The 18,139-nt window shown below is 40.8% G+C and overlaps 1 protein-coding gene and 4 long non-coding RNA genes across 6 annotated transcripts; 3 read left to right on the top strand and 2 right to left on the bottom strand.

Moving 5' to 3' along the window:
• On the bottom strand, window positions 1–1,009 carry LOC144987097 (uncharacterized). Its single transcript, XR_013650952.1, has 2 exons — window positions 878–1,009; window positions 1–177 (listed from the first exon to the last, which is right to left on the bottom strand). It is a non-coding gene; the product is annotated as an uncharacterized LOC144987097 (long non-coding RNA).
• On the top strand, window positions 534–1,933 carry LOC111949286 (uncharacterized). The gene is made up of 3 exons (XR_002875298.2): window positions 534–654; window positions 1,033–1,094; window positions 1,738–1,933. It is a non-coding gene; the product is annotated as an uncharacterized LOC111949286 (long non-coding RNA).
• Window positions 1,934–4,023: 2,090 nt separating this feature from the next.
• Window positions 4,024–6,574, bottom strand: LOC110014503 (uncharacterized). Of its 2 annotated transcripts, XR_013651006.1 has the most exons (4): window positions 6,445–6,540; window positions 5,944–6,354; window positions 5,506–5,636; window positions 4,024–5,129 (listed from the first exon to the last, which is right to left on the bottom strand). It is a non-coding gene; the product is annotated as an uncharacterized LOC110014503 (long non-coding RNA). The 2 variants fall into 2 exon arrangements; XR_013651005.1 differs by having other exon boundaries at window positions 5,944–6,574.
• Window positions 6,575–6,926: 352 nt separating this feature from the next.
• On the top strand, window positions 6,927–8,992 carry LOC144987131 (uncharacterized). The gene is made up of 2 exons (XR_013651007.1): window positions 6,927–8,109; window positions 8,190–8,992. It is a non-coding gene; the product is annotated as an uncharacterized LOC144987131 (long non-coding RNA).
• Window positions 8,993–14,463: 5,471 nt separating this feature from the next.
• On the top strand, window positions 14,464–17,740 carry LOC111949271 (uncharacterized). Its single transcript, XM_023966133.2, has one exon. The coding sequence runs from the start codon at window positions 14,570–14,572 to the stop codon at window positions 16,991–16,993; it is 2,424 nt and encodes an 807-aa protein (XP_023821901.1). The 5' UTR covers window positions 14,464–14,569; the 3' UTR covers window positions 16,994–17,740.
• Window positions 17,741–18,139: the final 399 nt, after the last annotated feature.

Here is an 18,139-nt window from a genome sequence, read left to right on the forward strand (position 1 = left end):
TGAAAACAACAATCTTTAATATGATACATGTCTGCAGCATACAAAGTGTCATCACAATGAAATAGGTTTTAAGTACAAAACAGTACAAAGGAGAATTCTAAAAAACACATTATTGGCCTGAGGGTCGTGCTTTTTGTCCAGTTTGGTAAAGGTGCAGGACTTCTTCAGGGTTTGTAACTGCAAGAAAATTCACAATATGAGCTCAAGTGAACATAAAAAGCATAACGACTTTGATGAAATACAAAATAAATTTTACTTATTTAATCATTTCTGTAATGAGTTTGATAAATCTCTATGAATTTTTTTATCGCTTTGACTGTAATGCTTGAAATTAATCAAGTACTATCCTCATTTAAAAACATGATAATAAATTATTCAAAACTTAACTTTTTTAAAATATTGTTCTAAAAATGAACTTTTTTAAATATATATTATATAATGTCAGGAAAATATGTAAAACAACAAGGCTAAATAATTAGTTTTAATACTAAAAACACCCCGAGTGTGTGTTTTTGTTAAGTATGGCAGGGGAAGTAAAGTTGCAAATTCCCAGCGCACTTGAATGCAGCACAACTACCCCCAAAGTGAACGTGCAGATTAATCCGGAGAACCTCGAGGCGCGCGCAACAGTTTGAATTTCTCTTCATCTGGCAGGTAAGCCAGTGTTTTTTTTTTTTTTAAATATTGGATAAATTACATGTAAATATTTAAACTGATCAAACTTTATAAAGAAGCTAACCTCGTGATTTCAAGCCGCTATCTCTGTGTTTGAAACGTGACGTAAGAGCCTGTCTACCTTGCTGCAATAATTTCAGTTATTTCATGTATACATTTTCAAAGTTTGTAATGAAAATCTACAAACATTTTTGTTACTTACCAGGAGAGAGGCACCTGTAAAACAAGCACGTAGCCTAAATGATAAAGTCTGTTGTTCTGTGGTCGTTTGACTGAGCGCACGTCTTTCTGGGAAAATCAAAGAAAGGCGTTTATTTAAAATAATGATGACGTACTTCCGTCTTTTTACCGCTTTAGATCAGCTATGGTGAAGAAGACATCCCAGACGAATCCGTGAAGCCACAGGAGAGTAAGCTAAAGTAAGCTAAATCCTCCAAGTGGACATATTATTTACATTAATGAAGAGTTTAAATGCCGTTTCCCCATTTTCTTTTCTTTCGCCGTTTTTATTTTATTTTTATTTATTTATTTATTTTCAAATATGATAGAGACAACAATACCACCCAACAGTGAATGTAAATGTTTGAAAATTAAAACATATTTTTGTGAATAACTGTGTTGAATTTGAAATTGCCTATTTATTTATTTTTTCCTTTTCTTTTACACTGCAATGTTTTTCATGCTAATGCAAATTGTAGGTGCGAATAATATTTATAAAGAATAAATACACACAGCAATTGCCAATTAAAACATTGCTTTTGTCATTCTTTGTCTAAACAAATTTGATTTTTTTATGGCAATTTTGATTTTTTTTCTTTGATTTCTTTTTTGTTGTTCTTGTTTATGTAACTAAAATATAAAGTTGTGAATAATTTATTGTCATGTTCATAAATGAGGATAATTGATTAATTTCAAGCATTACAGTCAAAGCTATAAAGAATTCACAGAAATTTATCAAACTCATTACAGAAATGATTAAATAAGTACAATTTATTTTGTATTTTATCAAAGTCGTTATGCTTTTTATGTTCACTTGAGCTCATATTGTGAATTTTCTTGCAGTTACAAACCCTGAAGAAGTCCTGCACCGTTACCAAACTCTGCTGAAAGAATTTTGATGGACAAAAAGCACGACCCTCAGGCCAATAATGTGTTTTTTGGAATGCTCCTTTGTACTGTTTTGTACTTAAAACATATTTCATTGTGATGACACTTTGTATGCTGCAGACATGTATCATATTAAAGATTGTTGTTTTCACAGCTGTCTTGTTTCTCTTTAAACTTGCCTCATGTTACAAGAAGTAATCAGGCCAGAATATGTTTTTACAATGTAGTTACTTTACCCTTACCAACAGGTTAGCATTGTCTCATGTGGTGAGGACAGAAGACCAAGTGTGTTCATGTACACTGTACGGGATGGTAATACGTGTACATACCCAGCATTTACTACTGAAAGTACCATGTAATAGAGTGGAAATAGGGCTGACTTTCTTTTACAGTTACAGTTTCAGTGTACTTAAGGGGTAAGTACCAAGTACTATTCAAGTGAACATACCCAGTATTTAGTAATGAAAGTACCATGTAGTTGAGTGGAAATAGGGCTGACTTTCTTTTACAGTTACAGTTTCACTGTACTTAAGGGGTAGTTTCTGTGGTAAATTCATGGTAAATACCATGAAACGTGCAGCGAGTGCAGACCTAAAGGTCAAGGTACTTTATTTGTACTTACCTTGTTCTTACATGTGGTAAGTACCATAAAAGACACCTTTGCACAACATGTAAATACCCAGTAAGAATATTATAAATACCCAGTATGTACCACATAGGTATGAACCAAATAGTACCATATAAATACACAGTAAGTACCATGTAAGTACAGAGTAGACACAAAAAGTACCATGTAAGTACCCAGTAAAGTCCCATAGAAAGTACCATGTAAACACACTGTAAGTACCCAGTAAATTCCATAAAAAAGTACCATGTAAGTACCCTGAAAGTACCCAGTAGTTACACTATAAGTACCATGTAAATACCACTTAAGTACACTGTAAGTACTTTACTGTAAAAGAAAGCGTTACCATTTTACAAAACTTTCCATTGTAATAAGATCAGAGGCTGTGTCCGAATTACTGCCCTAACCCTTATATAGTGCACTATATAGTGCGGTCGCCATTTTGTAGTGCTGTCCGAATCTACAGTTCAAAAATCGTGTGCACTAGAAATTTCCCAGAAGTCTCCTTGAAAAACCAGTGTGGATCGATGCTCACTCGATTGGCGAATATTGCCCAGAATGCACTGCGTTCAAACCAGAATGCATTGCGTCTGACCCACAATACATTGCGTTTGATGGATCCAAAAATGGCGGACGGTGGCACAAAGAAGATGACTTATAAATGTAAGGATTTGAAGAAGTAGCAAGTATCTGTTGTCAAATATATTTGTATATATATTATATGACATGTTTAAAATGTTATATTCCTCAATCGACAGCCTACATTATTTTGAAGCTCATTGATTTCGGTAATGCTAAAGCTAACGCTAACTAGCGTCAAAGGCTAAAAACAAACACAGGAGGTAGTAGTAGTACATCCAAAAAGGATGAGTTCTAACCGCACTTATTAGTTATTAACGCATTTTTCAAAAATGTTTTTACAAATGTAGGGACAGACGAGGATGTGGAGAGATTGATCCGCCTGCAGATGGAGAAAGAACCTGTTTTCAGGCAAAATATTCGCCTCAGCTGCTAGATGGGAGTAAAGATACAGCTCAGATTTTTATTCATTTACCATTAAAGTGTTAATTGTCATTTGGGGAAAAGGTTTTTGGTGTTACCTTGTATTTAGAGCAGTGATACGGGAATTGGGGCTGACAGAATTTATTAGTCCAGCCAGAGCTGCAAAAAAACAGGAGAACCTAAAGAAAACAGTTTGTGAAGAAATAAAGGCCTAGAAAAGTCTGTAAACTTAAGATATTTTTTCACAAGTGTCCTTTTGGTATTTCAAGGAACTTCTAAGGCCTCCCACCGGCAGTGGCACTGAGGCAGGGGAAGCTTCAGCAGCATCCTGGAAGTGGTTCTCCCTGATGCATGAGGCAATAGGCAGCAGGACATCTGTTAGGCCTCCATGCCTCATGCTGGGAGAACCCTTCCACATCCTCTGGAGCATCCTCTGCCTCAGTCCAACAACAGCAGCAGCAGGCAGGGAAAGATGATGGAGGAGCGACCGCCAGCTAAGAGGCAGCCTAAGAGGCAGCCTTTATGTATTTTAGAAAAGGCAGAGAGGAGCCAGAAGAGAGGAAAAGCGACAAGAAAGACTCTTACTAGTTCTGGAAAAGATTGTTGAAAAAAAGTAATTTTTTTATTGTTCCAATATGTTTAAAAAAATTCATGAACAGAAATGAATTATTAACAAGTATTATTTAAACCTGATTCATTTTTAACAATCTCAAAAACATCAAAGGTAACTATTTACAATTTCATCTCATCTTTAACACTTATTTTTTATACATCTTAATAATCGTGGTCTTCTAGAGCCATTTGTGGCACAGTTGGAGCTGACAGGAAACCAGAGATTTGTCCTCGCAGACGGACGCCCCTCTGCTTGTCCTGCTGGTTCCTGGCGTTGTCCTGCTGTGGCTCAACAACTGTGGGCTCCAACCAGTCCCCTTTACTGATGCACATATTGTGCAGGATGGCGCTGCAGGCAATGATTTTGACGGCAAATTTTGATTTAACTTCCAACGACCCCAGAAATATGGCTCTCCACCTCGTCTTCATCATTCCAAAGGCTCTCTCCACCACAGAGCGTGCCTTGGTGTGGTGCCGGTTTTATCGGGCCTCAACTGCATTTCTCAGGGGTTCCCTGTAGGGTGTTAGCGTGATGGGTTGCGCAATGCAGGGATACCCACCATCACCTAAAAGGATGTATCCTTCAGGTGGGTACGTTTTATTGGCGTAAATTGGGCTGTTGCGCAGAACCCGTGAGTCATGGACCGATCTAGGATATCTAACAAAAGGATAGCTGGATCTTCTTTTGGGGCCTTAATTCTTATGTGGCAGCCTTCAATGCTCCCCACGACCTTTTGGAAGGCATCAGACCCAGAGAGCTGCTCAAAACGAGAGGCGACTAATGTCAGTTCAGCCCTACTGGGAAGGCAGATGACCCTGGACATCAGCTGGAGGATGCGGTCTGCCGTCCTGTGGACTATGTCACTTACAGTGGACCGTGGCATACCAAAGGCCCTGGCTACCACACGGTAAGATGTTCCACACGCCAGCCAGGAACATCAGGACCTCAGTCTCCTGTGCCCCCCCCAGAGTGTGAGGAACCCGAAGCTGCTCCAGAGCTTGATGGTCCTGCGGGTCAACCGAAAATCCGGTCTTGTGTCTGACCGTCAGCGTAAAGGGCCAGGACAGAAACCTTAATGTTGGGAAGGCAGTAGATACGCGGAAGACCCTGTAAAATAGAACGTAGTTTCATTTTGGAAAGTTTCTATTTATTCTGATGTCTTACAGTTTAGTTTATAGCGTATTTTTGAATGCTGGAAAACCTCAAGTTTTTTGGGCTGGGTTTTTGGGTTTTCATATTAATTTTTAAAAATGAAAGCATTTTTGTATAAAACAAGTGTGCTGTAAATCTTTTTTCTAAATAAACTGGTACAGAATACTTTGTGTTGAAGGCTGATATGGTTTGACTCTGAAGAAAAACACAACTTTCTCTGAACTTACGAGTGTTACATGGATTTATACAACTCATGCAGTGAAGAAAAAAAAAAAAGAATCTACTCTGGCCCAGTAGATGGCGTACCCCCAAATGCTAAAGTTTAACTCACAAGTTGTTCATGTCTGGCTAGGACAGCCAGAGGAAATCTTCTGAAAATGAGACGTTTGCTTCTCCTTGCCGCTGTGAGACGCCTGGTTCTCCTCCTTGCTGCCTTGTGTAGCATATCAGCTCGTTTTTGGACTGATGTTGCAAAAAACAAATCAAATTATTGCCAACAGAAAAACGGCCAGATTAATATTCGCCATTTTCTCGTCGCACGTGTGGCAGCACGAGAAAACGGGTTGACAACGCCACCTGGGGCTGCTGAGCCCCAGGAAAAGATTTTAAAGGAAGGCAGGTGCAGGTCCTGCTCTAAACCAAGGCAGAGGCTGTGGTTTGTTTTAAAATATAATTTATTAGAATTCAGTTAAAAACAATGTTAAGAAACCTTTTAATACACCAATCCTTGATAAAAGTCAGTTAAAAATGTTCTGGAGGAGGAGCTTACCGAGGTGGCTAAAAACAGCGCAAGAACAGCGCAAACACCCCTTTGGGAATCACTGCACACGTGATGGAAAACCACACAGCTCACTGGGACCCACCACCAGACACAGCAGTCCACCACCTCGGCCTCCTACCACCTGAAACAAATAAAATTGACAATATCAATAAAAGACACAAAATTAAAAATAAAGATTAAAAAAAAGATGATTAGTGTTCCGGGGCGGTAAGCTGCCCGACCACCGCCGATCAACTGGTGGGAGCCGTCCACAGTACGGTGAGATGCCACAGCAACGAGAGGTCTCAGTGAGCTGGGCGTTCGCTCCAACCGGCCCCGTCGTGGCGGGGGTGGGACCCGGACAGAGAAATCACAGCAAAAACGATAAAAGCAAAGCAGCAGCAGGTTCCACCAATCACCCTGTGGAGGCAAACCAGAAAATAGGCAGCAGGGCATTACCTCTGCAACCAGAGGACATGCAGGGCGAAGAGGCACACATCACACACATACCAGTCAGTGGGGGATATCACAAGGAGCCGGAGCGCTGCGTTCTCATTTCGCCTCCACCCCAGTCACAAGCCCACCGGCTGTACAACCCAGGGAGGCAGTCTCAGGCAGGAATGAGCAGAAGCCAGCTCCGTCCCGCTATATAGGTGGCCTGGCGCTAATTAGCAGCACCAGGACTGGAGTGCCTACACCTGGGAGCCCAATTAACTCATCCTGCTACACACGGGACAGTAAAGGGTTAAGAAAATAAATATAAACATTGCCATGGACTAGTATAAACTTGCCAATTTATTTCTGAACAAATACATTAAATCCACACCAATGTGTTTGTAATTTTATTATTTATAAATCAGTCAAATTTTACATCATCAGAACACAGCAGATTCATAAACACAGTCTTCGTAAAATGTTTATATATATATATATATATATATATATATATATATATATATATTTTTTTTTTTTTTATTTTGGATAATTTGGTTTCGTCCTAATCTGTTAAAGGATAACTAGTTCATCTCCAGACCATGTGGTGGCGGTAACGCGCCACTTTGTTTTCGTGTCAAGCGCCATATGAATAACACCCGAAAGAGAAAAGTAGTGAGCACGGGTGTCCGAATTGCTTTGAAGATTCAGAGAACTATAGAGAACTATATAGTGCCACACTATATAGGGTTTTAGTAGTTAGGGGTTAGGGTAGTAATTCAGACACAGCCAGAGTTTGTGTGGTGCTAGATTTGAAGTGTTTTCTTTCATTTTGACAAAATAAATAAGTTATGGTAAAACTACAGAACAATATAACACATAGAACGTTCATTCAAAACATTAAACTTTTAAGACATAACTAGTTTGTCTTAAAATACTACTAATAAATGTAACTTATACTGTAAATAACTGTAAATAATAAACATGATTTTTCCTTAGATTTGGGGATTAAGGGTCAAACCAAGAAATGTACGTTTATGTATCTTTTCAAAACTGGGATTTCAAAGTCTCTGAATTAACAACGATTTTCCATGGAATCTAGGTAAGTCTTGGCAAAACTCTTTAAATTCAGACACTAAATGACTTTGAGACCTATTTATTCTGGCTAATCGAGCTTTTCTCCGGTGGAATTGCTGGAGAGCCGAGCACATGGTGATGCTAACTAGCTTGGTTCTTTGGAAGCTAACTATGCAAGTGCTTGTGGGGAAGCTAGCTTTCCAAATGATTTTGGTCAGGCGGCTCCAGCTTCATGCAGTGACCGGTTTAGGGTGGCTGCGGTCAAGTGAGCCGCTGTTTGCTCAGCCGTGGTTAAAGTATGTTTAGGATAGAACATGATATGTAAACCCCATCTGTTAACACATTCAAATGACTTTCTCCTAACAAAACGATGTCTACTTTAATGGCTTATTTGTACTATTTATCAGTTATTACATGTCATTTTTGTGTGAAGACAGTTAATGTTGTCAACTTTGAGGTTAAATAAAGTGACTTTGGCGCATAAAACTAACAAAATTACAAAGATATGCGCACTTTGTGTCACGGTGCCTGGCAGTCTCCTCCCCCCTCCAGCTCTGCTCTGATGTTCCTGAGTGCCATCAGCTGCCATCACTCTCCTCATCATCTTCCGTGGATTCAAAAGGAGACCCTACGCCACTACTCAACGCCAGTTTGTTACCCCTTATGGTGACTGTTCTGGTTCTAAGCTTTGTTACTGCTTTGTTCAAAGTCTCTGGCTCCTACTAATTCTATATTCCCTGTCTCAGGATCCAACCTCTCACGAGTGACTGCAGCGCGAACCTTTCATTCTACGGCTCAGGAGATCGGAAACCCTCGGCACCCGCTAACCGTTTCTAAACCCTCCAGCCTCGCCACAGCCACGTCTAGTCTGGACCCTCTTCAACCATCTTCACCTCTGGAGAAAATAATAAATCCTTTCTCATCATCCACTTACCTGTCTTCCTTCTGGGTTGCAGCATCTGGGTTCCTCATCTTTGTGAGATCATGACACTTTGTCTGGATAGTTTTTATTTATTATATTTTCTATATATTTTCACTGCAAAGCTTTTGATTGAATACTTATGAAGTCATTTTTATACATGGCTTAACCACAACAGCCGCTCACATGGCTGCCGTACAGCCTGTACCCCGCCTTTGCCCAACAGTAGCTGGGACAGGCTCCAGCAACCCTGTCACTCTGAAAGGGATACAGCGGGTTAAGAACTCTGAACTTTGAACTCTTGCCTCGCTGCTCAAATTCTGCTGCACCCGTTGCTCTAATCACGCTGCAGGACTTCAGATGACATTGACACTGCTCCTCCTGATGTGCAAATCACGTTTGTTGTTTACGCAGCTTCAGATGCTCAATCATTTAGAAATTTAGAAAATAAATGTAATGAAAACATTATTCTAATCTTGTCCATAAAGTCTAACCTGATGATGCTGCAGTGAAATCATTACGTCAGTGTTTGTATTTTTTTGTAATTTTTGCTTCATCAGTTTCACATTTTCTTGCATTTAGTGTTTATGTATGTTTGCTACAATAAAAATGAAGTTCATTTTCTTTGTACATATGATTTCTATATTTTATAATCTTTATAAAGTTCTTAAAATCTTAAATTTCACTTTTTTAAATCTGTAACCATCTTGACAGTCTTTGTATTTTTTTCAATTTGAATATATTTACCAATTTGATTTACTTAGTTTGTTTTAACTGGTGGTAAAACCAGTATCAGCTCAGTATGTTGTGGTATTTATTGGGATCAATAGATCAAACTCTCAGGGATCTATTGATTGCTGAGAGTTTGTTTGTCTGGAAAAACCACATGTATGAGCTTGCATACGCTGTTGTACTTGGAAGAATCCGTGAATAAAACACACAAAATGTTCAGTGGTTTGCTGTTCATTTAAAGTGTGCAACACATTTCTGAGTATCTCTTTATTAATTCAGGAGCAGATGAAAAAGTGCTGTTTGAAAAACCCAGTAGATCTGATGGGTAGGGGGCTGTAAGATAGCAGGAGAGTGTAAACATAGGGATGATTGGATATTGGAGCAGGCTTCAAAATTACTCCATGCCATATGCTCCGCCCATAATATAGAGGTGAATTTCCAATGAACTCTTCAAAAACCAACTTCTAGTAAAAAAAAACCACCCAGTTTTATTTTGTTTTTGTCTAAAATCAGCATAATCATTATTAAAAGACCACTGGCAACACTTTTACTGTGAATCAAAAAATGACTGGAACAAAAAACCTGTGCCATTTTCCAGGACATAGTTTCTGCAGAGCGGCAGGAGTTCAGCACAAACTTACCTCTTCACAGTTTATCTGCTCCATTCCATCTTCATCTCCATTCTCCTGTCCACTTTTATCATCATCCTTCTTTAGGTCTCCTTGGTCCCCTTTTCTAGTTCTCATTATTTCCTCAATTCTCCATTTGGACTGTTGGCGCAGAAGTAAGCCATGACCCCTTTGTTTACACTCTCTTCCACTAACTTACAGCCCCTCACATTACCGGTGCAACAAAAATGGTGAGCAATATTGACTTTTTGATCCAGATTCCAGCTCAGACGAGGTAAACAAAGACGTTCATGGATCTATTTGTCTGTAAGTGGATGTTCTTAAAAGTCCAGTTTTTTTTTCACAGAATCTACAGCTGCTTGTCCTTCTCTTGTCTATGAGGTGAAATATTTAAAATCTTTTTTGTGTTACTAGTTCTGAGCTCTCAGGTTCTGGTTCTCTGGTTGGGTGGTGGACACAGTGCTGTCAGCAGATTAGTGTATTTTACTGATAAAGGCTTAGTTTATAGGTTGGGGATAATTAAGTCACGTCAGTGGCGGTTTTTGATATGGGCGATGTGGGCGGTCGCCCAGGGCGGCACTTCATAGGGGGCGGCATTGGCTGTGTCCGATGAGTAATGTGCTACATACAATATTCAAAGAGGTAGCTTGAAGTTTTAATTTGAAATTACTTCAGCAGCCGACACTTAATACCGTAATTCCCGGACTATAAGCCGCTACTTTTTTCCTGCGCTCACAGCCCTGCGGCTTATTCAGTGACGCGGCTAATTTATGGATTTAATTGGCGGCCGCCATGTACGTACTTTCGGACTCAGTGAATGGTTTTTATTCTTTATCCAACACTAAGCAACAGTCATTTGTTTTTCAACAAACTAAGCAGCCAAACAGCATGGACGTCACTTCAGGTCTTAGACATTTCAGTCATGGTTCAACAAAAAGAAACACGCATGCCCGGCCGCATCCCAGAATCCTTTGGTGCCATTAGACCCAACGTGCACGTGATCGCCGCTACAATATGATGCAGCTTTCAAGTTAAAATCAGCGTGAAAAAATCCACCATCACCAACGGGATTGGAAAAGCCGGTCAGCTGCGTGACGGAGAGAACAGCGCATGTGGGAATAACATCAGCTTTTATTTTGTCGGGACACGACTGGAAACACAAATCCACGTGGTCGTTTTAACGGTTCCTAAGGACTGACCGGAATTTTGCTTTGAAAAGCTCACAGCCTCCGTGTGAGCTGGAGACATGTTCTCCTGGCTGCTGCTCGCTCACATAGAGCTGCGGGGCCGATGGCAGTCTGATGGCTCCCACACGTAACAACGCATCCGCCCCTCATCCACAAAACGTACAGTATTAAGTCCGATTGCTCTGCACAGACACGATTTGCTCCTCCCTGGAGCCGCCCTGGCCAGATGTGTCGGAGAAGATAGGAAGGGGATCGCGCGGGGCGAGCGCGGAGCGCAGAGGCGTCCGCGGACCAAGAGTGTTTGTTGTGGAAGGAAACTTCTGACGCGTGCGGCTTTATTTTACTGCTGTGGTTTGTTTTTTTAACCAGCCCTGTTAGTACCATAATGCTGCTGCGACAAAAGCGGAAGGAGAGCTGTTCCTTTTCACCCCTCCACGCACTGCTGCTACTTGCTCATTCTTAAACACGTACAACAGCGTGGCGAGCCGGGCGTTGGCCCCGTCTTTAGCCCCTAAGACTCATGGGAAATGGGGGATCGTGGATGTAAATTTCCTCATCATAACTGAGGGATGTAATGTTGATTATATGGTTACTGTTTGTAATTTTATGTATGATACCTAGATTGTCAATAAGTAAAAAAAACTAAAAAAATAAATAAATAAACCATAACTGAGGAACTTGTGAACAGAATAGAGGTCCATGCGGTTTGGCAGATGTGGGCGTACTCAAATGCACGAGCATGAGGCAATGTCGACTCCTCCCACAGAATGGTAATGAACTTTACCTATTCTGTGAATCGGGACGTGACATGCGGCTCTTATTCCGACGCGGCTTGTGTATGTTTAAAAGTAGTGAAACACGTGAAAATGGGTGGGTGCGGCTCATAATTGGGTGCGCTTTGTAGTCCGGAATTTACAGTACTTTTATTTTGACACATCAGACTCTTAATAATGTCTTCCTCCTGTTTCCTCTTCACACTTATGGTGCAAAAAAAAAAAAGAATAATTTAGAGTGAAACAACGTAAAACAGGCACATGAAAAGGATTTAGGCAGAACAAACATCCGTGCTCAACCCAATTTCGACAAAAGCAGGCAATGGGGATTATTTCCCACAATTCTTTGCTCCGACACAGCAGACCCGATGCGCACGTGACCACCGCCCTCTGCTGCAAGACGCTTGCGGCCACACCTCTTTGCGGTAGTCTTTGGAACATAAGTAAAAAAAAACTCGAGAGGGGAGCGCAACTCGCCGGTGGCTGGCTGAATCACACTAACAGGTGATTGGGAGTCTTTTTCTATCTGACAATCAACTCTGGGCCGCAGCTGCGCCTCCCGTCATAGAGACGGAGCCGCGTGTGTGAGAGGGAAGGGGAAGGGAAGGGGGAGGGGTGGTGGGGGCAGACCATTTTTCATGGATTGAGGTTTTTTGGAGGATTTCTACTGTTGGTGTTGCACAAATTTAGGGAAATGCCAAATATTTTTGTAGTAATCCCACTGATGAGTTCTATGATTTAGTCTTTAATGTTTTATAAGACCTAAACATATTAATTACAATAAGTTTTATTTTTTAGATCTAATCCCTCTGATATGTTTCACAAAGACACACACAGGACGTCACACATTAAGAAATTATTGCTAAAAATGAAGCAGGAGTCCAGCTCTAAAAAAAATGCTCTAAAGAAGGATGAAAGAGCAAGGCGTAAGACAGGCCTCTTCTGTGTTCATGTTCAAATCTAGACTTAAAACATTTCTGTTTAGCCGTGTATATGACTGAAAGGTCCTATCTGCACCTTTATTTCCTTCCTTTCTTTTTTTTCCTTTTCTTTTAAAGTAAATTTTATGTTGATTATTTCTATGATGTATTGTGATTTTAATGCATTTTTCTGTTTTGTGAAGCACCTTGAATTACTTTGTGTACGAATTGTGCTATACAAATAAACTTGCCTTGCCTTGCCTTGCCTTGCCTTGCCTTACTCGCCCAGGGAGTAAGTTAGTGTAGAACCGCCACTGAGTCACATTGTTGTCGGACATGATGACAAACATTGAAATGAGAGACTTTCTAATGAGCTTAGGCAAAGAGGAAGGGGACAGTTGGAGGTTGGTGTGGTAAACAACAGGCTCCTCCATGACGGTGGCCTTTACCTCCTGAGAGTATCCTGGGGGACACGCCTCAGTAAATACAGAGCAGGACTCTGTGCCAAGTCTCACTAAACGACAAGTAGTCTGTTTTTTGTAAATTAAATGGTATTAAAAAGGCTTTTTTTGACGAAGACTGGGACATTTTCTAAAACAGAAACAGGACTTGCACTTTAGGCGAAGGTGGAGCTGGCCAAAGTCCGTGTGTTTCCGAGTCGACCGGACTGCCTTCACCCGTTAGTGTTGGTCCTTTGTTAGCGGCCTTTGGATGATACAGCCAGTAATGTGTTGGCTATAGGCCAAAGTTGGTTTATTTTTTCCAACTGAACAAAGGATAACATGCAGCATCAACGCCACAGGCGTGCAAGCACCAATGGAAAAAAAGACTATTGGAGCAGAATTTAAATCAAGTAAAATAAGGAGGAAAAACAGATAATTAAAAAAAATGAACTTTCATTATGAGAGAATTTTTGCATTATTTTAGGTTAAAAATCTTGTTTATGAACGAAAATGTGATTAAAAGTCATTCTTAAAGAAGGAATTGGAACATTAACATTAACACCCCTCCATTAGCAGTTATGAAAGTCCTATTTTGTTATTTTTGGCATTTTCAAGGGTTATAGACAGGGCCTCAATAAGGGGTGTCAAACTGGTTTTGGTTCGGAGGCCACATTCAACCCGTCTGATCTCAAGTGGGCCGGACCAGTAACGTAAAAGCAAAAAAAGGAGCTTTGTTTTTCTTTTTTTTACTGAGTTAGAAAAAAGGCCTCAACCAACATGGTATCCTTTTCACTTATTATTACACATTCATTCATTCACAGAGGCCAATGGAACTCAAAGGAAATACATTTCACTATTTTTTTAAAAAGTCGGTTTGTTCAATTTGATGCAGACTAAATATTTTACATCTGACACTGAAGCAATCCTGATAGTAAACTCAAGAGGGGGCTACAGACAAAAATGAAACCCACTGCCTAAAATGTAAATGTGCAAATCAATGAAAAATTCAACTAAATTGAACTTGAAACATTTGTGAAAATAACAAGAATTTGGAGTTAACCTCCCTTTCTCTCCTGAAACTTCACCCGGCTGTCAATATCGGGATTCAAATCCTTTTTAGGTTGTTTGATTGTGTGTGTTTTCCAAAGGTGTGTTTTGTGTGCTTCTTTAACATAAAAATAGATTTTAGGTAAAAATTTTAAGTAATACACCCCCCCCCCCATATCAAAGCTGATTGCATCACTACGCATCACACCACCAATGACATAACTCATACATTACATTAGAACATATGATGTCATATCACTTCAAATGAAAACATTTGATGTCAAATGATGTCATATGATGTAACATCAGCTGTCATGATGTATTGTTAAAAGTTCCTTTATAGAACCAAAATCTTCAGATTCTCATCCACACAAGGTTCGTCTATTGCAAAGAACCAAGTATTAAGTTGAAGAAGTGCCATCAGTTACAAAGAACTTTTCTTGTCAAACTGATTAGAAACCTCAATAAATCGTACCATGGAACCATCAAGACGCCGTCCTGTCCGAAAAAGCACCAAGAATTTGCAACTCAGCTATTTTGATTCTGTTGTGGAGAACGAGTCCACTTTTTATTTTGGGTTTGATTCTACCCGTCCTAAAAATCTAAACACTTTCATGGACTGGGATGACACTGACGAAGACAATGATTACCCTCCCCCTTTGGATGATGATGAGGAGGAGGAGGAGGAATTTCCCGAGACTCCAGGAACTCCTCACTATGTTTACTCTCCCCTTTCTGAAAATGAGGATGAAGAATTTCCTGAGACGCCAGAAACCCCTGAACCAAAAAGACAGCAGGATTGGGGAAACCTCAAGCCTAAAACCTGCCCACAAAACCAAACCTTAGGGTTAAAACCCTTAAGTTTTGCTCCACCCGTCTCCTTTCGCCCAGCTGCATTTTTTCCTGTGAAGCCGGTGTCTGTCCCTAAATCAGCTCAGCCTGAGGAAATCAAACCCTTGGGAAAGGGAAAACAAAATTCAACTGCTTTGGATGAGCCGACTTCAACCTCTGAGTCGACCTCAGTGGAGAACGCAGAAGCACTTCAAGTAGAGAACACTGCTCTGAAAAGTGAAGTAGAGCGTCTGAAGGAGCTTCTCCAGCAGAAAGATCAGAAGCTGGCGGATGCTGCTCTCAAAGCTGATCACTTTGAAGAACAGATGAGCCACAAGACAGAACTTTTAGCAAAAGAGCGTCTTCTAAATGACCATCAGCTGGCATTAACAGAAGCCAAAAACCATCTGGCTAAAGAAAGAGAAGAAAACACCTCCCTCAAGCAACAAATGGCTGAACTAAGAAAAGTTCATGAGCAGGATAAGGCCGCAACTGAAAAGAACTTTCTGGAGGCGCTCTCCAATAATGCGAAGAGCATGGAACAGTTAAGAGAAACCATCACAGAAAAAGAGACCATCATGAGCAAATTTGAAAAGGTCTCCAGGACAAGGATCGTAAAACTACTAGGTCAGATCGACGACCTAAAAATGGAGCAACGGAAGAAAGATTATATGCTGCGGGAAGCCGCTCGGAAAGCCGATGAGTTGGTAGAAGAGATGAGCCAAGAAAGACAGCAATGGCAGGAAGAAAAGTCCTCCGTCTTCAAAGAAATGGCTCAGCTAAAGTCAGCTCAGGAGGACAAGGAGACCCAGGTCACTGAGTCTAAAAGAGTCTCCAAGAAAAAGATGGTCCAACTACTCCGTCAGATGCACGACCTAAAAGTGCAGCATGAGCAGGAACATTTGGACCTCACCAGCAAATGGGAAATGGAGAAAGAGTGTCTTCTAAATTACCATGAGCTGACATTAACAGAAGCACTAACTCAGCTGGCTAAAGAAAGAGAAGAAAACACCTCCATCAAGCAAGAAATGGCTGAACTAAGAAAAGCTCATGAGGAGGATAAGGCCGCAACTGAAAAGAACTTTTTGGAATTGCGCTCCAATAATGAGAAGGGCATGGAACAGTTAAGAGAAACCATCAGAGAAAAAGATGTGATCTTAAGCAATTCTGTAAGGGTCTCCAAGAAAAAGATCGTCCAGCTCCAAAATCAGATTGAGGGTCTAGAAAGGAAGCAACAGCAGGAACGTTTGGAGCTTACCACAAATTTGGAAAAGGAGAAAGGGGATCTTCAATATCACTATGCTATGATGTTGGAGACAGAACAAGATCAGATGGATGAAGACAGAGAAGCATGGAATAGGGAAAAGGACTCCATGCTGGAAAAAATAGCTGAATTAGAAAGAAAATGTGAGGAGCAGAAGGCAGCCTGTTACCAAAGTGAAAAGAACATTTCAGAATTGCTCTCCAATAACAAGAAGGCCATGGGAAAATTAAAAGAAACCATCAAAGAAAAAGATGCGGTCATAAGCAATTCTAAGGTCATCTTGAGGGAGAAGCTGGAGCAAAAAGACAAACAGCTTGAGACGGTAAAAAAGGCCTCTGACAAGAAGAATTTGGACCTCAGCATGAAATTACACCAAGTGGAAGAAGAGCTTAAACAAGAGAGGGTCAAAACAAATCAAGCCAGACACAGCTTTGACCTGGAGGTAGAGGAGTCCACCAAATTAAGAGCTGCTTTGGTCCAGAAAGAACTGGAAGGCCAGCAGCAGCTGGAAGAAGAAAGACAACAGCTGGAAGAAGAAAAGTCCACTCTTTCACAACAAATCGCTCACCTAAAGAAAGTTGTCAAGAAGAAAAAGACCATCATCAGAAAAACTCAAGAGGATTTCCAGCTCCAAGTTCATCAACTACAGCAGCAGGTGGATGAGCTGAAAGAGAAGACGACAAAGAAAAATGTTGGTCGGAGGTTCCTGAACCTGTTTAGAAGATCTAGAAAAAAAAGACTAAGTGGACCCCCCACCACAGCTCTGGAGAGAGAGCCCTCTACCCCCACCCCACCACAACCCTGAGACGACCGCGGTGCAGTGGTAGGGCGGTCGACCCCTGATCGAATTGTTGCAGGTTCAATTCCTGCCTTGCACGCCCTTGTGTCCTTGGGCAGGACACTGAACCCCACCATCCCTCTGGTGGAAGGTCGGCGCCAGTGTGTAAATATGTGTGTGAAGGCTTTGGGCCTTCAAAGAAGGTGGAAAAGCACTTTATAAGTAAACGCCATTTACCTCACACAGGCCAAGCCCCCCCCCCCCCCCCCCCAACACCCACACACATTCAGGCTTTAACCCTTTAACACCTTAGATGGAGTTATGACTGTCCAAGAACGGCCAAACAATAGGAAAAGCTCCAGTGTTAAAGAGTTAAACATTGAATTGTTATCGTGTGGGTAAAAACTAGTGAGGCTTTTTCCTCTTTTTCTATTCTAAATGTGTATCTTGTAAATGTGTATCTTCGAGTCTATTTTTTAATTTATTGTTTTAAAAAATAGAATAAAGGGCTGCACGGTGGCGCAGTGGTTAGCGCTCTTGCCTCACAGCAAGAAGGCCCCCGGTTCAAGTCCCGGCTGGGGGACGTGAAAAACAGAACATCAGTGGGGGACCTTTCTGTGTGGAGTTTGCATGTTCTCCCCGTGCATGTGTGGGTTCTCTCCGGGGTCTCCAGCTTCCTCCCACCATCCAAAAACATGCTTCATAGGTTAATTGGCAACTCTAAATTGACCACAGGTGTGAATGCGGGAGTGAATGGGTGTGTGAGTGAGGACATTCTACCCTGCAACAAACTGGCGACTTGTTCAGAAGTGACAAGTCACAAGTGGCCAGGATAGGCTCCGGCAGCCCTGTGACCCCAAAAGGGATAAAACGGTTAAGAAAATGAAAAAAATGAATGAATGTTTTAAAGGTAACTTTCCACGACTCCCCTTTTACGTCTTAGCTAGGTTTTCTTTAACTACTTCAGTTTTGTTTTACTTTTTGTCTGAGTTTTTATTTTGTTTGGTTATAAAAAAAAAGTTTATTTTAATCACTGTACAGTTTTATTTTAGTTCCCTAATAATTAGAATAAAAAATAAATAAAAAGAAATTACAAAAATAGCAAAAGTATTATGTATCTTAAAAGTTACAAAAATCCCCCCTCCTTGAATTGCCACCTTATTGCGGTGGAGG

Source organism: Oryzias latipes, chromosome 18 (genome assembly GCF_053564925.1).
Source record: "Oryzias latipes strain Hd-rR chromosome 18, Olatipes_Hd-rR_3.1".
Lineage (NCBI taxonomy): Eukaryota > Metazoa > Chordata > Actinopteri > Beloniformes > Adrianichthyidae > Oryzias > Oryzias latipes.